This window comes from Simochromis diagramma, unplaced genomic scaffold, assembly GCF_900408965.1.
Source record: "Simochromis diagramma unplaced genomic scaffold, fSimDia1.1 OVJJ01000321.1, whole genome shotgun sequence".
Lineage (NCBI taxonomy): Eukaryota > Metazoa > Chordata > Actinopteri > Cichliformes > Cichlidae > Simochromis > Simochromis diagramma.
Window position 1 is genome coordinate 14,375,540 of NW_024386772.1, and position 20,565 is coordinate 14,396,104.

General features: G+C 42.3%; 1 protein-coding gene across 8 annotated transcripts in view; it reads left to right on the top strand.

Annotated features, from left to right (window-relative positions):
• The window catches only part of cep112 (centrosomal protein 112), a 122,911-nt gene that overhangs the window by 96,589 nt on the left and 5,757 nt on the right, over nt 1-20,565 (top strand). For 7 of the 8 annotated variants that reach the window (XM_040051023.1, XM_040051061.1, XM_040051046.1 and 4 more), the window contains one exon: nt 12,895-12,984. The exons of the other annotated variant lie outside the window; for it this stretch is intronic. In XM_040051023.1, coding sequence (XP_039906957.1) covers nt 12,895-12,984 — 90 coding nt within the window. The remainder of the gene's footprint in view (nt 1-12,894; nt 12,985-20,565) is intronic. 8 annotated transcript variants of the gene reach the window in all.

Consider the following 20,565-nt stretch of genomic DNA (forward strand, 5'->3'; position numbering starts at 1 on the left):
TGCTGTCAGCATTAATCTTGTCAAAATGACGTTAACACCATAACCGCATTAACGTGGCAAATCTCCGTTAGCGAGGGACTGGACGGCACTAACGCTTTAACGAGCTTACTGCGCTAACGCGTTGACGCCATGCAGCCCCGTTTGGACGAATTCCAATTATACTTTACACAGATCACATATGGAAATATCAGGACTTTATGTATTAAAATGTCTAATTGGTAACATCAGTTATTGAAATATAATTGCAGGTGTTATTCATAACTTTATACAATCTCAGCCGTGTACTAGATTAGTTAGGACTTAATGATAAAACAGCAAAGAGACCTGTGGAAGTGCCTAATATCAGCAGTAATGATAATAATATTAAAATGTCATCCAGTGTATTAAGTGCTGACCAAAGAACATCACTGGCATCGCCATACAACTCCAAATTAGCAAGCGTTACACGAGTTTACGTCCCTGGAATTTTTAACTGCAACATTTGAATGAAAAAGAAACTTTCAAATCACATTCAGGGAAAGTTCATCATTCACCGTGCTGGGTGACAGTGTCTGTGAATATCCACAAAGTTTCTCTTCTTCGAAACAACAAGTCATGCTTTCGACCCTACAACAAGTTCAGTACCACTACCAATGTTTCATGTCATCATGGGGCAAGTGTAAGGACATATGGCGAGAACTGGCAGGAAAAGAGACGTGCAGGAAAATGTTTTAGCTGTTGAGGCCTGTGTGAAATTGGTAAAGTGCTGACATTCAAAAAGTGACTTTCAGCTCCTCTCCTGCCACAAGGGGTCACCACAACAGGTAGCTCCACATGCTTGCTTTGGTAGACTATTGCGCCGGATGCCCTTCTTTGCAACCCCAAAGGGGATTGATAAAGCACTGGCATTAGCAAAACAAAAAATATGACGTCAGTAGAGGTCTGCTGCTAGCATATTATCAGCTACCGTACAGTTAACTCTGTTCATTAAAGCCTTATAGTATACTCTTGCACACAGGCACAGGGACACCCGAGTAGTACTTCCCGTTATGCTTCCTCTGAAGGGCACATGGACAGTTACTGCATTGTAACTTAGTCTCTGTGGGCGAGTCCTCTCCATCACAAAGAGTTTTTATCAACATGGACTCTTCTGCTCATCGTCTAATGGTGAAATTTCCATCATTCAGACCCTAGCAGACTTGCGGATGCAGACGCATATCAAAACCTTCAAGTATTCAGTGAGTCTCAGTAAGACAGCACCACTCCTATAAGTCAAACAGACTCAGATCTGGCTTGCATCATAAAGACATTCAGTTCTGGCAGAGGTAAATCAGGAAGCATTGCAAAAATTGATGGCTGGTTGGTCTGCTGTGGAAATCATTTCAGTCTTAAAAGGTGTTTGATTTAAAAAAAAAAATATTTGCGACATTGGATACATCTCCACATTGTTCGCTCAGTGTCTAAATTAAACATCAGAACTGTAGAAGAATTCTTATGTGATTCAGTTACTGGCCAAACGCTCACATACATGGTGACATGTTGATTAAGGAATTGGTTACTGTCTGTGTCGCACTGTAGCATGCAACACTTGTAGATCACATCGTGCTTTTGTTGTAATCTAAGTGCAACATGACACAGTAACACACACGTGCCGACTTCCCCGTTGTGTGCGGTTTTACAAGACACGGGCCTTAGCATCTCTGTTTGGAGGAGACGGCAGCTTTCTGTTTCCATTATCTGTGCGCTCATTATTATGATCCCCGTGTATTAACCACCTGCTAACGAGGCTCTAATTAATGGTTGAATTGCTTATTAAAGGCCAGACGTGAGGGGGAGAAGTGAACGGGGGAGAGGAAAGTAAGATTAGACAAACATCAAATAAACTGAGAGAAAGTAAAGACGTAAAACAAAGATTTGTTGTGATCTTGAAAGAGAAGGTTGAGATCCCATACAGTGAAGGAGAAGAAAGGGAAACGACGGAGGACGTGTGAGGATTGAGACGAAAGGAGGAAAGAGCAGGGGAGAAAAAAAAGAAAGAGATGGTGGAGAGCTGTCAGTGGGCCATCGGAGGGAGTGTGTCGCCTGCTGACATTGTTTCCACGCTGCTCACTTCAAAGGGCTCGGATTATGAAGAGAGCGAGGGGCTTCAGACAATGGGAGGGGAAGAAAATAACATCAAAGTTAGCCGTGCATTTGAATTGGGATAATCCCAAAACAGTTGTTCTGAATGCATGCTGCACCAGATCAGATGTCCCTTTTTCTTTTTTCTTTTCCTCGCCAGCCCCATTCTGCCGTTTCTAGCCTGAATTTAGCTCCCTCTGTGGCTCTACTGTACTTGGACTTCTTAAATGTGGGTGTTAACTGCAGAGACCTTTGTATCTCATAAACCCTTTTTTTAGAACAGCGGCAGTACAGTTAAGTATGCTCATTATCTTCCTTTTTTCGTACACATGACGTTTAGGTGGAGTAGTGTATCCGTGCGGTGTGTGCGTGGGAGCGTGCTATGTGTGTGCATACGTACATAGGGCGAGCTTTAGTGTCTGTCTGCTTGCCATGTTGTTGCAGACGGGGCCCTTAGCTTTGCTTTCCCAGGCACATTTTTGCTTGAGTCGCAAATAGGTTAAATGTTGAAGTGTGTGTTGCAAACAGTTGCAGACGGTGCCCTGGTCCAGGATAATGAGCAGACTCAGCCTCTAAATCTGCTGAACTGAACCTACTTTTAGCTTGTTGTTTTATTTAATATTTTCTTTTTTGGCTCAAACTCAATTTTTGCAAAATATGCAAATCAAATGAGCAGAATAAACAGAAGCGCATTCATTAGAAAGCTCGAGTGTCATAAATGGTACCTTCACCTTTCTCCCTAATGTCATTTTTTATGAGTAATATCCCATATACAGTGTAGTCATATTAAAGTGGGGTAAATAACTCTAGACTGAAATTTAAGGAGGGAGTTTGGCACTGTGAAGCCCCATGTGGAAGCCTTCTGCTCGGTATATTGGCCTTTGAACACCGTACACCCATACAGTGGCATCCTACTAATCACGATGTCGGCCCACCATAAAACATGCCAGATTTTATAGTTCTTTTTTAACGCTAATCTGCAAAATTAACTATTAAGACTAATATGGAGACTATTTATTTATATATCAATTAATTCATGAGACTTCTTTTGCAACCATTGGAGTCGCCCGCTTATGGCCAAAAGGAGAAATACAGATTTATGTTGTTGACTTCACTTTTCAGGCCAGAAGCCATCTATTATATACAGTCTGTGGTGGTGATTCACCATTCCTAATCCAGTTAATTTTAGAGTGCCAATTATCTCATAACAGTTGGCAAGTCTCTTTGAGTGCACTGGAACCTGGCTGGTGTCAAAGGACTGTGCAAGGTGAAAGCAATACAATGCTCTCTGTTTGTTTTCATGCGTCCTGTCTATTTATAGCAGTTAAAGGTGATATTGGCCACTGGTCCACCGTGACACATAGCTAGTGGTTTGTTTAGAGGATTATTCACTTCCTGATGTCAACCGCTTCTCTTCTTGTGGTTTTGTTATTAAGTGTCTGCATATTTGTGTGGATTTTTCAGTTTCTGATGCATAGCGATTAGAGGTAAATGTGTTTAATAGTGAGGTTATCTGGATTATTTGACCACATGATGTGTGTCTATGTGGCCGTGTTTGCAGGTAGTGTCTTTTCTTTTCTTTTCTTTTTGGTCTGTGTGTTCATGTGTGTGTCAGACCGTATTTATGAGTGTGCATGTACACTTGCCTGAAATGTGCAGCTGCCAAATCTGACAGAACTGAAGCCCACATTAGCTTGCCAAGAAAAAAGGTACAAAGACACACACACACATTCACACACGTACACACGGCTTGTCTCTACCCTCTCTCAGAGCCTATCTTCCCAACTCTGTATCTTTCGAACTCTTTCTGTCTCAAACTCTGACTCTACACACACACACACACACACACACACACACACACACATACACAAGCACACATGCTCACCTCGCCCTGCCAAAAGGGAGAGGTGGCTGGTGAATAAACAATGGCACTCCGCCCATAGTGTCACCCGCCTGGGCTTTGATCAGCACCGCTGTTCCTGCTCCCCACAGCAGTGCTTCCTGTCTTTCTGCCTGCCGAACGTTGCCACGCACGTCCCCCGAAACGCGCGCGCACGCACACACACACACACACACACACACACACACACACACACACACACACACACACACACCTCTGTAACTTGGTGTTCGTGGACCTACATACACTCTCTTTCTCCCATTTTCTTCTCACTAAGTCTTTATCTGTGTCTTTCCCTCCCTCAAACTCTCCCACAAACACAGCTTTGAGTTAGTGCCCTTGTCTCTACAGTACATTTTCCAATAGTATTGCATTCTCTAACATACACCCACATATATTCAGTGTTTTCAGACACACACACACACACTGAAGACAGGGATACACACCTTTGATCCAGGCTCCTCCAGCAGTAGTTTCTAGTGCGAGTCAAAGAGAAGGTCCTGTTGTAGTGTCCTCTGGGTGAAGTGACAGGAGACACATTACATAATGCAACAGTGACCATTGTCTCACAGTGTTTGAGGATGAGAGTGAATATGTGAGGTGCACTGTTCTTTGTGCATTAGACAGTGTGTTTCTTGGTTAAATTTGCAGTAGATGTAGTCCATGTGATCTAGACGCTGGTTTTTTTTGTGCATGCATAATAATGAGGGATCCTGTGCATGCACACACGCACACACAGCCATACAAACATGCACACATTAAGGAGGCTAGTTGTAGCAACTGCAGTTTGTCTGTAGTTCTGTAGTTATATATGCATTAGTTTCTGAGGGGGTTGAAAGGATGACTTTGCCTGTGGGAAGGAATGGCAGCAGTGGATCAAGAACAGGTGCGCTGGATACTCTCTGTAGCAGAGGCAAAGAGTTGCTTCAGTAGTTGTGTGTGTGTGTGTGTGTGTGTGTGTGTGTGTGTGTGTGTGTGTGTGTGTGTGTGTGTGTGTGTACGCGAGTGTCCATTTGTCTCCCGTGTTTCTGTGTCCGTCCACGTCCTTCAACACATCCGAGTTCTTTGTGTCAACCTTGAACTGCACATTTGTTTGTTAACCATCTGAACCATCATTTTCCTCTCTTTCTTCTTCTTCTCTTTCCTCTGTGTGTGTATGTGTGTGGGCATGAATACAGTTTTCATTTGTGTTGTGTGTTTGGTATCTGAAATGGTTGATGTTACTTGCTGAAAATAAAATAAACTGCTCTTTACTTTTAGCTAGGTTTAGGTTTATTGGTCCAGTTAGCCAAAATATATGTAACTGTTGATGCTAACCTCAGAAAATGTTATGTGATTTGTGGAATTATCTGAACTTGTGGTTTAAAGATGTGAGACTCATACCCCTCTTTGGTATGACACAGCAATGAGGGAGGGTCTGTAGTTATCCATTATCAGCCCTCAACTTGGTCCACGACGTTCCTCTCAGCCGCCGTTGGACCCTGGTCAGATACTGGCTAGCTTTGGTAGGGATGTTTACATGTCTTTTGACCAACTGGCAATACAGAGACGAGAGAATGGTGAGCACAGAGCGCCACTTCCTGTTCTCTTGCTTCAAAGTCTGTGTTTTTGTTTTTACGTGGGTTTTTTGGTTAGATGCTTGAAATAAGATCTGTGGTTAACGTGTTTTAGACATTTTCCAGTTTCGTTCTACAACATAAAAAAACCTCAGTCAATAATCCGCCTGTAAATGTTGAAGAAGCACCAGCAAGTAGCTAAATGAGACTAGAGAAGAGACTGAAAGGCTGTAGTGATGATGACACTGTGACACTGAGAGAGCTAAAAGAGGCATTCAGTAACCTTTCTGTTTCGGTGGCTTTTTGTTTTGAGTCACTTTTATTTAAATCTGTGGTTTCCTCCAACGACTTTCTCACTTCCTGGGTGTGTTTGTTAGCATCACTAATAAAAGTATATTTCTTAATATAGGAGCAAACACACTGGGGCACTTCTTGTACTCGTGCCCCACCGATGGCTGTTGTTCTCTTAAATCTTAACTCCGTGCTGTCAAGTAAGCCCACATTCCAACTTCCAGCTAATTCCGGTTTGTCCTTTATGTCAGCATCAGCGTTAGCCAGAAAGTTATAGTCTTGGATCTGTATACACACTGTATTTATAGCACGTGTGAAAGCGAAGGTTGCTCTCCCTCTTTTTTTCTTTCCCACTCTTTCCTGTATGCATTTGTGTGCGTGCATGCTTGCTCCACACGTGTGCATTGTGTCGGCTGATTGATGAGTTTTCCGGCCGTGGGGCCGATTCCCAGCAGCGTTTGATCCACATATCAGAGGAGGTGGAAGTAGAAGAAAGATAACATTCCAGGATGCTATAAAAGAACGTGGGAAGTAGAGTAGCTCATAGAGAGCATATTTGCAGACAACAAATGGAAATTACTCACCAAACAACAAACCTTATGCAATGTACAAAGAAACCAAGAGCTCTTTTGCGCTTTGGCTTGGGCTCCTCAGTTTGAAGGATACCAGGCATAGAACTTGGCTGAGGTCACAGATTGCATAATATCACTTAATAAGAGCTACAAGAGTTAGCGATATAGTTCAGAAAACCACTAAAATTGTCAGTAAGTTCAATGCAAGATATTTTTTGGCATTCACAGAATAGTGATTTACTATTTTAATAGCCACAACATTATTTATTGTTGTAACCACTTATTTTTATTTTAATATAAATTACAGTGCTGTACAGTGGTTAGCCATCAGCAAGACACCAGATTGATTCTGTGCAGTGAAACGATATTAAATAGATGTGTATCACATAATCTTGATTTTTTTTAAATCCTGGTAAGAATCTGAGGATTTACTCCTAAATCAAAAGAGCACCTATGTTTCATAAGATGTTGTCAAGAGTTTTTAGGATGCACTTGATATGCGTCCTTTTTGATAAGCAGAACAAATGCACGAATGCCCACACACAAACGCACACACACAGCAGGCATATGGTGTATGTTTTATAGTCGTTACCTATTCTCTTTCTAGCGCAGCTCACAGCAGCTGAAAGAGACGGGAAGACTGAGAACAGCGCTTTCCCCCCAGTGGGCATAGCTCGGTTGCAACATGTCTTCATTAGCGTGGCAATTGTCTTACTATTTTCATCAGTACCAGAAAAGACGGGCAAGATAACCGTTCGATTTACTGCTCAGGAGTTGCTCCACAACTGCTGCCATCACGCTATCTTCCCACTTTACTTCTAAATCAACTCTGGGAAGAAGAACTGAAAAGCATTAAAGCACTGAAAGCAAGTCAATTCACACCAATATCGGTGTTATCTTTCAGTGGGGCTGTCCTGGTCGACTTGCTAAACCACTTTTCTTTTTCTTTTTTTCATTCCTACACACAGACAAGACAGACCAACAGCAAAGCAAAAGCAAAAGTTTCTCTTCTCTTAACACCTCAGGAGGGAGACCTCTCTCCTCCTCCTACAGCTTCTCTCTTACACTCACTTTTTTACCTTTCCCACAATCCTTTGATAAAAGTGCAGATAAAAGAAAGTCTGTGCTCATCTCTCTGGCCATCCATCTCTCCTTGAGGTTAGCACCTCCTTTATTATTTACTATTAGATCAGTAGCCATGCACACACACACCGCCTTGTTCTACTAAAGCTGGTGTGTGTGTGTGTGTGTGTGTGTGTGGGCGCAATCCACAAACTGTGTCTCTGCTTATGTATGTCTGTGTGCTTTGTGCGCCTTGTGTATGTATCTGTTCTTACCCTTGTCTGTGTGTGTGTGTGTGTCCTTGGCTGGAGGCGGTGCAGTGTGAGGTTTTTGCTGCTGTCTGAAGTCGTCCAGCCTCAGTGTCATTAGAGGATCTCTTTAATCCAGACTTTGGGAGAAACTTCTGACAGCACGCTGCAAATAGAAGGCCCCGCCGCACATGAAGAGCAGCTCAGCTCCTAACAAAACACCAAGTTTAAAGAGGCCCCTGGCCTTTTTTCCTCCTCCCACTATTCCCTCCCTTCTTTCTTCTTTGCTTTTCTTTTTTTTTCTCCTTGCCCTCTGTTGCTTTTACTTCACCCTGGGGAAACATGCTCGCCTTATCTGCGCAGGAGGACCACCCAGGAAAGATGACTAAGGCATCGTTGTGCCTGTGTGACGCCGCGTGTATGTTTGTGTGCGTACGACGCAGTAACTGCGCACTCATTTGACTGCAGAGTGTAGGGCTCACATTTTTAGAACTTTTGCTGTTAATATTAATGCATGCCTATACCTGTATGGATCGCTCTGAGCGGTGTGTTTGTTGGTGCTTGTGTGCGCGTGTGCCTCGCTAATCCTTTGAGCCAAAGTTTGGAATGAAAGGCAGAGGCACTTTGCTGATGGAGAGGTGAGAGAGACCTCTAAGCCCCCAACCGATGTACTGTGCGCCAGAAGTAGAACCGCTGCCCCTATCTCTTCACTCCGGCCACGTGTTTGTTTTTTTTCTCCTTCACGTCCCTCCTCCTCTTCGGTATCTTGCTGTTTCTCATTTTTCACCTTTCTGAACTTTCTCTCCTCTTGCACTCTTCTGGATGTGGTCACATTTCTCTTGCTGCCTTCTCAAGCTTTTCCTTTGCAATTTGCTTTTCTCACTTTCTTTTTTACACCTTTCACTTTCAGGCTTCCTTCGTTCATACCCAACATCTCTTCCTAAGGAAATCAGACCCCCCCCCCCCTCCTCCTCCCTTACACCCCCACCCCCTCTTCCTGCCCTGTTTTCAATGATCCCAGTCAGTCTGCATGACTGATACAGACCATATCACCCTCAGCATCTGGAGACATTTTTGCTGAATATTATACATATGGTCATTCATGTACTAAAGAAAAGAACTGTGTGCGTATGTTGACTACTTGTGTGTATCTGCAGTACATGTTATATGTACAGTACAGAGTTACAACAGTGGAAGTTAGACTGAGAAAATGAAGAATCAATAATGAAGCACCAGTTGGAGGTTTTGTGTCTGAACAAGTGCCCTCATTGATTAAAGTCAATGTCAGACAGACCATGCACATCAGCTTCAGCACAGTATCTGTTGCTAATTCGCTTAATATGACCATTGTGTCTGACGGCAATAATGACTGAGTATCTGCAGCTCTTTCTGACTCACAAAGCTGTACTGTTCATCAGCAGAAACATCCCATATGATTCTATTAATGAAGGAACCAGGGTTGAACTTTTGCACTTAGATTTGCTTTGAGTACATCAAACGTAGAACCCACAAGAAAGAGAAAAACACGTCACCAGTGAGGTCAGCCTCACTTCCCAGAAGATGAGGTCGAGAAATTTTGTGTCACATTGCGGGGAATCACTAGTGGGACAGGAAGAGATGGGTGGGGTGTGATCTGTTAAGGACGCTTATCTATATTGTCTGCAACGGTGCTGTTTTAAGAATAGTTGTAGGTGACATTAGGGTCACAGTGGGTAGGTTTTACAAGATGATAGCAGACGTTTGCAGCTTAATCATAGACTGTATATAAGAGATGGATGCAGCCAACTTGATGTAAGCCGCTAGTTTTTGGTCTCTGTTGTTTGAAGCCTTCGTGTTTGCATTTTGACGACAGCTATGCTACTTTCTTTGCAGCCAGAAGTGATTATATTTTAAAAGAAATGGTACTGCTGTTACCGAGCCTGGTTAGTAAGACACAGTTAGGTCCATATATATTTGGTAAGAGACAACTTTTTACCTCAATAAATTTTAAATTAAACAACTCAGATGCAGTGCAGACTTTCAGCTTTAATTCAGTGGGCTGAACAAAAAGATTGCATAAAAATTTGAGGGACTAAAGCGTTTTTTAACATCGCTTCATTTCAGGGGCTCAAAAGTAATTGGACAGATTAAATACAGGAAAATAAAATGTTCATTTCTAATACTTGGTTAATACTCTATCCAAAGAACGTTTTTCCAGAACTGTTCTGGCTTTTTTAGATGTTGGGGTTTTGTTTTTTTTTTAGCCAAGTTCAATCTAGCCTTTCTATTCTTGGCACTTATGAGTGGCTTGCACCCTGCAGTGAACTCTCTGTATTTACCTTCATGCAGTCTTCTCTTTATAGTAGACTTGGATATTGATACGCCTACCTCCTGAGTTGTGTTGTTCACTTGGTGGGCTGTTGTGAAGGGGTTTCTCATGACCATAAAAATTATTCTCAATATCACTTCTTGGGAGTGTTTGTTAGCATCACTAATAAAAGTGTATTTCTTAATATTGGGGCAAACACACTGGGGCATCCGCCACGGTTGTCTTCTGTGGACCTCCAGGTGTTTTTGCGATGCTGAGTTCACCAATGCTTTCTTTCTTCCTCAGGATGTACCAAACTGTAGATCTTTCCACTTCTGATATTGTAGTAATTTCTCAGATGGGTTTTTTTCTGTTTTCACAGCTTTAGGATGGCTTGTTTCACCTGCATGGAGAGCTTCGTTGACCACATGTTGTCTGTTCACATCAAAATCTTCCAAATGCAAGCACCACACCTGAAATCAACTCCAGGCCTTTTAGCTGCTTAATTAATAATGACATAACAAAGGAATTGGCCACACCTGCCCATGAAAATAGCCTTTGAGTCAAATGTCCAATTACCTTTCCCTTTAAAAAGAGAGCGACACATGTTAAAGAGCTGGAACTCCTAAACCATTCATCCAATTTGAAAGATGGGAGTCTACTTATTATATAACTATATTTGGAATATGTTTCAGTAAATGGGTATAAAAAAACAAAACTTGTGTCAGTGTCCAGATATGTACTTCAGACAGAAGTACCTTGTGAACACTTTGTGTTACTGTGGGACACCGGATATGCCTGTAAATCTCGTCGTCTCTCTTTTCTAAAACTGTTAGAAGTTTGTCTCCAGCACAAATAGAAACGAAGGTACAGTCACTAAAAGAGCACTTGTTAAATGGGCCCCCTGTTGGGATGATAGTTAAAAAAAGAAATAACGGGGTGGGGAGTGGTAGAGTTACTACGAGTTTACAACATTATAAAATGAAGGTATGTAGGATATAAACCTTGTTTTTAAAAAGAAACACATTTTATTTGTGATATCACGGAAGAGAAGTGCTTTACCCACAATCCAAAGTTGAAATGGTCACTGTTACCATAGGAAAGTATTTTTTAAGATTTTTTTTTCTACACTCTCCCAAATGTTTAATTCGTCTCAAGAGACCATCACCACAATAAGCTGTGCATCTCTCTCTGCCCCTCTCCTCCAAACCCACTCCCACCCAAAAATAAATACTAGTCCTTGCATGCCTTCTCTACACTACCACTACAGCTACTTAAAGCTCTTGTAATTCATGTCAACTCCACTGAAAATGCTTTTCTTAGTGTCACTGAGACTTTGATTCGTCAGTAAACAAAATGAAATGATGAAATCAAAGGCAAAGGCTTTCACAGAATGGAGATGTAGGCTACAGTGGGGTCGTGACTAGTTAAGAAATACCCTGATTAATAGGATAAGCACGCTGGAAATGGGCCGCCTTTCATGTTGAAGAGCTGAAACTGACCTCGACGTGCTCTAGAGTCTTGTTGGCCGATTAATGTGTGCTGAGGGGGAAAAAATCCAACTACCAGAAGCCTAAATGAAGCCTAAGTCACCTGCGTCAGTGCAGTTGAGGTTAGTTCACACTGTGTTTTAAATTAGTGAAAGAAAATGGTCATATATGAGATAAAATTGCCAAGAGGATCAGACACTGTGAAATCGGAGTGTATTCAGTATAAAAATCTAACTAACAAATCCGAGTCTGTGTTTCTTTCTTCCTTTTTACTTCGTGGTGTAGTTTCCAGAGAAGCTCTACCTAAAAGTTCACCCCGGCCCTAAAGCCTTGCAGTCTGCGCGTGATTTATGTCAGTGGACTGAATCGTAGATCAGGCGGTCATGCCTATCACCTGGACTGCGTTTCCCTCGGCTCGGAGAATCAACAAGTCAACACCTGGCCTGCTCACTCAACTCCAGTGGGGGGAGACACTGTGGATATTGATGTTAGCCAGTGCTACACTCACACTTCTTGGAGGTGTGTGTGCATGCAAGTGTAAATGCACGCCCGTGCTTTCATCTTAAGATATTTGTGTGTGTGTGTGTGTGTGTGTGTGTGCACACGCACACTTGCACGTGTGTACATATCAGTCCCTGCTTTCCATGCAGGCTAATCAAAGATGAAGTGTCCACATGTGCACTCGGAACATCTGGTTCTGGGTCGTACGCAGGAACTGTGCCTTGCTATCACTTACGGGCAGAAAGGGGGGAAAACTGCTTTGTGCGTTTCTTTTTCTTTTTTTTTTATTCTTCTTTCTTGCCTGAGTCTTAGAAAGCAAAATAGATTGAATTCTTTATTGGTAGCTTGTGGGGAAATTTGATCGGCACAGGTACTGGAATACATGCGAGAGGGCTCGTTATCCACTAAATGATACAGTGTATGTTTCTTAGTACTGCCAAGGAAAGGAATAAGAACTGCAGCTTTATAAAAGACTAGAAAGTTTGTTTGTTTCCATACTGGGGAAGTCTTTCTTTATGCCCTTGTCTAAAAATAAGTTTAGGGTTAATGAGGGCAGCTTCATAGTAATTACTGAGATTGCTTTGTTAATAGCCTTTTACCTCCCAAAAAGTAATCACAAGCTGTATCTCTCTTCATTGTCCTTCTGTCTATGTTTGTGTACTCTATATTCCTATTAGTTTTCTCCATCTACTTGTTTTTTTTAGCTCTGGTCTTGAGTCTGGTGTAGCCTCGTATTGAGATAAAGCGTGCATCTGTTTGCAATCTCAAATGTAACTGCAGATTAATGTCTATCAATTTGTGCCACGTAACACTTAACGCCACACCAAATTCGAAATGTTTTTCTCTTTGCGTCAGTCAGCTGACTGACTGTCTCTCCCTTCCCTCAGGCTCTGCAGGAAAAGGTGGAAAGTCTACAGAGACAGCTGCACTTGGCAGAGAAGAATCTGCTAAGCAAAGAGCTGGAGACTGAAGAGAAGGTGACGAGTTTCTCTTTTTCTCTCCATATCTCACCATCTCTTTCAAATGCTTCTGAGAAATGTACGAATGAGGCAAGACCGCCTTACCCAAACTGATTCTCTCGCCAACAGTATTGCTACATCCCTCTCGCTGCCCAGCATTACCTTTTTTAACCCTTTTTCATCAGAATTCCTTTTGGTCCGTGCAAGCACACAAGGCCTCATCTTTGGCCCCTCGTCGTCTTATGTCACCAGTCCCTCCCTCCCAATTTACCAACCTTACTTGATCCTCCAGGGGGCCACAAAAGGCAAACAAAATAGATTTCCCCCCTTCCTTTCCTGCCCTCCCCTCATCACTCTGCCATCTCTCGTTCTCCTGTTCACAACCAGAGATATGCCCCCTCGCACATTTCCCAAATTCCTTGAGATCTGGCTTCAAGAGCCAGCGCCTAGGGCCAGGAATGCCACCGCTGCCTGCGTTCAAAAGGGAAGCCTCTGTGTGCACACATGCCGACAAACACACACCCACAGCTCTCTAGAGCGCCCTGTAATCAGGCTCTGTTTTGACCTTGACACACACAGAGAAGAAAGCACTAATGACTACACTCACACAGGAGGTTGTTCTTTTGTACTGTGGTATGTACACCAAAGGCATTCGCTCTCCTGCGTCCCCCTCTGATCCACCCACTGACCCTTGTACACACTTCACACACCCATTGCGCACCTCAGTGTCCAGCCTTCGCAAATTTTCAGGAAGAGTCCAGAGGTTTTTAGGAGCCATTGATCACTGTGCCAGTCCCAGAAGCAGGGTCATATGGTTTCCTATGACTTAGGAGCTGCTGAATCAGGAATCTACCTGCTCCCATGTCAGATGAGGGGTTGGGTTGAAATTTCTGAGTGTTTTCAGCATTAATAAGTATCTCTGTATATCATAAAGTATACTTAAAGTGAGTGTATGATTCTTCATTTGTTTTAGGGGTCCTCAGTGCACACCCTCACTGTGTGAAGTGTGCATCTTGTAGCTCTGAGGCCGCCCTCTCTTTACACCAACTTTCTTCTGACTGGCTGGGGCTGCTGTGCTTGAGATGACCATATTAAGTACATCCACTGTTGCTGACATCACACAGATGCAGACTTGAAAAAAGCTGTCTGAAACCAAGTGTTTATAAAACAGTCTGAATTTAGTCCATTGTAACAGTTGTATGACAGAAATTAATGGAACACAAACTAGTTCCCCTTAAAGGGTACAGCTGTTGTATTGCAATTTCCACAGTGTTCTCCTCTTTTGCAAAGCTTCATCACAGTTTTATTAGTCTTGCTAAATTTTTGATTGCGGTGCCACTAAGAAACATGAATTATGATGCTGATTCCAAAAATGTTGCCTTCTGAAGCAAAAACAGCAACACTGCGACTGAAGCAAAGAACGGGTAAACACGACTAAAAATCTGTTTAGCATTTGGTTCCAATTTTAGGTGCTTGACAGTTCTTTTTTCACAGCCACTAACACATTTCGCTAATCCAGCACAGATTGTTTTGCTGTAGCAAAGTTGGCAGCGCAGAGATCAACAGGAAGTGAGCCATCGTAGAAATAAAGCAATGTGTGCACGTGCCAGAAGAGCTAAGAACCCATTACAGGGTACACATTGCAGGGCAGCTGAGATAGGATCTGGAATGATGGGGTTTGAAGGTTTTTAATAAGGTACAGCAGCTAATGTTTCAGCACAGAGTATGACTTCATCAGAGGGAGAAGAGGAGGCTTTGGCAGTGTGGATGTTCAGAGTGCCTGCACCCAGCTAATAAGTGTCTCTCATAGCATGAACAGGTTTTACGTGTGTCTAGCCAATACCTTATTCCGAAAGAATGTATTATTATACATCCTGGGTTTGTGAGACATGTCTATCCACTGCTCTTTTTATGCTTGAATAATCACTCATAAAAGTTGTACGTTTCTTTTATCTTATCCACCAAAGTTTTGCTGCTTTTAGCGAAACCTGAGGGTAATTTTTTCCTCACTTTTCTGATATTGTACCCGTTCATACCTCAGCAATGTCCTGCTCCTGAATTATTACACGTCACAACTGCTGATGTGAAGCAGACTTTGGTGTTGTTTCGGCTTGTTGTGACCCCTCTATCACAACAAGGCACAAGAGTGTGTTTCCGGTTCAGTCTCTGCAGACAGTGGCGTGATGTACCTCAATAGTTAGAATAACTTTCAAGACCGTAGTGTTTTTTTTGTTTGATTGTTTTTTTTAAGGCATAGGCAGCCTGTATTCCAAGGCTGAAGAGGAAAGATGCCCACAAGCAGAGGAAAAAGTGCACCTGGAAGACAGTAACTTGGGAAAACTGCCACATTAGCTACTCTCGCAACTCGTTGATCAAATGCCAATTTTTGCTGATTTATTTCCCCAAAGAACTTCTGTTGACATCCTCTACAAACAAAAATCAGAGTATTACAGAAAACAAAGTGCTGTGCTGAAGGAAAGACGTACAGATGGTTAACTGAAAATCAGTTGCTGTACACCATTCTTTACTTGACATATTTTACCTTAACCAACAAAAGCAGGTGCAGGTTTTGCACCTGCACATGTTACTGTATATGAATGTTGGTCCTAAGTGAGGCTAAGCAGGCTGAGAACCGTGAAAATAAGCTGACTGTGGTTCGTTGTCATTTGTTTACTGCAGCTCTAATTACATAGATGCTCAGCTAATGTAATGAAACTGACATATCTTGTAATAACATTAGCTAGCTACTTGTCAACCATCCTAGCATTTCAGTCTGCGCGCTGTTTTAATAAAAGGATTTATTTTTAAGTATAAAAGGTCATTATTTCATGATTGCTCACCTTACTCAATTCAGTTGAATTCTGCTGATACTGGTACCAACTACTAAATTTCTAGTTTCTTGACCTCCCTATTTAGGACTCGAGCTAACTCATCTGGAGATCTAATGGCCCAGGAGTCATTCCTCCTGCGACATCTTTGAAGTCCACTGCCTGGTGCGCATGCATTGTTGGTGCATTGTAATGTAAATTCTCCATGGACTTGCAGGCATGCAGACATTGACCCAGACCCTCAAAATGACAAAATGTACACTACCAAGCAAACTTATGGATAAATATGACCAAGAATGTGGGTTACAGTTAGTTATGTGGAAGTATAAGTGGTTATGAGGCCATGTTGGCATTTGTAAGTCATGTGAACAATGTTTCTTTTCCATTGTCAGCGTCCGGCAACTTTATAGTATCTTGTCGAAAATGTTTGTAGGTGCGTATTAGCATCGTTTCTTAGCGCAGCTTGTCACAATTATACCTTCGTGGAAGCGACTGGCTACATGATATATTGACTCCTGCCTCATATAATGCTCTTGGTCAAGAAAACGACATAGTTTGCATGCAACTATCAGGATTAATGTACATTATACATGTGTTAGAGATGCTGTGGACAGAGTCTGCGCATTGTTTTTTATTTGCCATTAAACCTAAAGGTATCCAGTCTCCACACACCAATAATATTGCCCTGGTTTATCTGCCAAGATGTGTCTTTGTAATCCGATCCCTCTCATGCTAAAACAGCTTTTCTGCCCAGACTTCACACAGATGTTGCTTGCCTTACACTAGCAGGGCCCTCGCAGGCTCCCCCACTCTAAAATGGCAGATCATCAGCTCGCTGTGTGGTTCAATTCTCCTTGAAGACAGGAGCAGAATATTGAAGACTACAGCTCTTTGTATAAATACATAATGATACAGTGGGCATGGCGAACTGTACAAGTTTTAGAGATGTATCCTTGTGCAACACGGGAGCTCGGTGTAATAAAAAATAAATCATGTCTCTAGTTGTTTTCAGTATTGATGCAGACATAAAAATGCAGAGGAGCTGAACTTAAGTTCTGTAGGCTGAGCCTTTTTCCTGTGTGCTGTTTTTGTTGAGGCACATTACATCAGCAGCCACCAATCCATCCCATAGTTCTAACAACCTCACTAAGATCTGTAGCCAGTTCTAATCTCCTTCTGCCTTTCCTTTTTCTTTTCCTTCTATTTTTTCTCCCTCATTTCTGTGAAGCGGTTTCCTTTTTTCCCTCTCGCAGCAAAGCGTTTCTGAATTCAAATCGCTCCTTGGTGAACTCACTGAGTGCCAACTCAGTGGATGTGGAGGCGCAAACTTTGTGAGTGGCGTCATTTTTGATGTACCCCCTTGTTCCTGACAAGGTTTTTGTCACTCCGGAACAAGGGTGTATATCAAAAATGTCTTTCCAGCAGCTACCCCCACTCCTCCTCCCTCTTCCACCTCCACCCCCCCCAACCTGTCCCACGCAAGCCTGTGCACACACACATACACCCCAACTTCATTAGCATACATCAAGCCTCCCCAACAATGTGACAAACTTCATTTGAACGTTGAAAGTGTTGAGGGCTTGTTCCTTTCTGCTGGCAGCTGTCAAAAACCATGCCATGTGACGGTACCAAACGCAAGGGAAAGTCAAAACCACAATCTAAAGACTATATATAGATGAAATGTTGTCATTTTAAGATGACTGGGAGGGGAAAACGACTGCCGCTCCTCACAGTCTTCAAAACTAGAGAATCACGCTTCATCAAGAACAAACAAAATCATCTCTCAAAGAGCTTCTGAGATGAAACCAGATTTCTCTTTAGAAAGTCAGCGTCCCTTTTCATTGCTCAGGGAAAATAGTGGCGCACTTTTTTTCTCTCTGTGATTCCCTTCCTCTCTTTTCTTTCCTATTCACTTGCATCTACAGTCCGTCAGTGACCAAAGAACCTCATGGAAGGTTTGATCAGCAGTATTGTTCAAAGGCATCAAACATCTGTCCTAATAAGTGAGGAGCCTTTTTTCTCAGATGCCGTCACGTCTCCTTCCACCTGTCAGAAAAATAAACATGCCTTTGCTGCAAAAATCATGTTGAAAGAAAAGTAAAATGTGTTTGCGTGAAGAAAAGGAGAGATGCGAGCAGAGGGACCTCGGATAGGGCAGGAAAATGCAAAGTCGAAGAAAAGGCGTCTCTTAGGAAACGAGTCAGACATCTGCGGAGAGTTAGATGCTTCTGTCTTGAATTTTAACTCCATTGTGAGACATGGTGGAGTCAGAAATTTGAATTGATATTATACCTATTCTTGTCTGCTTTATGCTGTAACTGTTGTCTGTTAGATGTGTTGTTATGAACAAAAAAAAAAAAAGAGTCCTGCTTCCACCCACACATGTTGCATAGTAAACTGTGGCTAAGCTTTAGATCAGGGAAGGCAAATGTTGTGGTCTGCTACACTGTAGAAAGAGCAGAAATACACCCTCAGGTTAAAGGAGCCCTATATATATGCTTTTCCCTATGTACTCCTATGTACTCTCTTACAGTGGTGGATGCTTAAATTAAACATGGCCAAAGTTTGAAATAATGAGGTATGCACAAGCGAGCCAAAAGCTCAGGCTTCAGGCTGCTCTAAATTGTACACAAGTTTCTACTCTTGGATCCCTGTAATGTTAGTATAGACATCAGGCGCACAGCAGCCCTGCCTCTCCCACCACCACCACTGCCATCACCTGCTATTCAAACGTTCTCTTTATGAGGGGCAGCCAATCAGAAATTTGATTTAAAGCTATGCAATTAACTTGCAATCTTATTGCCTATGAAATGGCAGCTTTGAAGATGGAGACCAGGTCTGCAATTATTCTCAGTCAGCTGCTGTCTTCAGAGCGACTTTAGTGCATCAAGACAGCAATAAAATCGAGTCCGTTAGATGGAGTCGCTCTGCTACCAGTTTGCAGTCAAATGAGATCAAGTTGGCAATTACTTGTAATCTGTTTGTATAAGACAAACTTGTCATCTACAGAAATTTAGTGTCCATCCAGAATCTCTTGGATCTGAAACATAAATTCAACAATTCCTCCACAGATAGTGACATAGTTACTGCTGGACCGCAATTTAACTGCAGCACAACATAAGCACTTGGCAAACTTTGATTTTTATATAAGATCCAATACAACCAGCTGCCAGCCAGCTATGGTGAGTCTGTTATTGCAAAGAAAAGCATCATGAGACAATGGGCACTCATCGGTGCAGCATGTTAGCAATCTGCTTGTGTTTATAAATTAGATTGCAGTTATTTGCAAAGCCTTCACCAACCTGTCTAAGAGTGATTGTAGTGAGTCTGAGTCACATCACTATTGTTTGGAGGTCGGTTACCTCCTACCAGGCAACCTGTCCAATCGCTTTGCAATGAAAAAGTTGGTTGTGCAACACTCTCAACCTCTGGGGGACCAGTTAGTCGCCGCAACTACTTGCAGCCAAAAAAAGATCAATGCAATCAGCAGGAAAACGCCACTTTTCCTAATCACATGCAGGTTGCTTTTCTATTTTTACTCTTGTGTGACTGAGCTATAAAACATCTTGTTTCAGAGGATGAACTGAGGGGCTGCACAAAGGGCTCGGTGAAAGATAAACGTATTATTTTGAACTGTGACTCATCCAAAGCTGCTCTAGGACAATCCAAGAATGACAAATATGCAGCTGGAAATTTGTATAACAGGTATAATTCATCTGGATTTGAGGTGTATTTTTGTGTTTGTGTGTTCATGGAATATGTATGTGCTGTGCTGTTCCCATCATATTATTTTATGATGGGAACAGCAGCAGAAAATTCAAGTAATATTTTCTCTCACAGCCACTCTTTCAGCGCCATAACCATGAAGTCGTTGGTGCGAATGTAAGCTGTATGACCTTACCGTGTCATATAATACATGAACTTTTCTAGTTTGTCGCCCTTACGACCGTATGTACATCATCCAGCCGCCGTGAATGCGTTATTGCTGCCTTGCCGAATGTATGGGACAGAAAACGGAGACAGCATTGCCGCAAAGGAGCTTGTAATTTAGGCAAAGCGGATTTCTCGTTGCTGCGGTGACGGCACCATACATGAATCAAGAATGCAACACTGAGGAACTTGGCTTTTGAAGAATCTAAGACTTATATTCAGAGTGGTTGGTAAGGGATGTGTTTATTCAACCATTGTTTATTGCTTCGGTCTGAGGTAGTGAAGTGTGTTTTGTCTTGGCTTGCCGTTTTGTTATGACTACAGGAGCTGCTATAGATAGAGACAGACATTTTGAAAATCTGCACTCCTCTTCGCTTGAGCCCATTTTTTTCTTTTTTAAATCCTGAACATTCAAATTAAAGCTTCCAAGTTTTGTTTTGTTGGGTTTTTTAGCCCTTGTTTTTTAAAGGCCTCTCTTTCAAATTATCCTTGACTTCATTCTCACACAGCGCGGACAAACAAAAAAAAAAAAAAAAAAGACATATTTTTGTAAACTGATGGATTCTCAGCCTGACGTTATTGGTCCAACACTTTCAAATGAATAGGGCAGACGGAGCCTGAAAAATTGGCAAAGTTGTGGCAGACTAATCTACAGCACACTGTGCCGAGACAAAGTGAGCTGCTTCATGTTGGGATCATTTATACTGAGGGTTGCTTTGAAGTGCTTCCCAATCCCTTTCATTGTGCCCAGGAAGATTAATTAGCCAAAGCCAGAACAATCAGTTAAATCCACAACAGGAAGATTATTTTAGGGAAACCAATCTTTTTTTTTTTTTTCCCC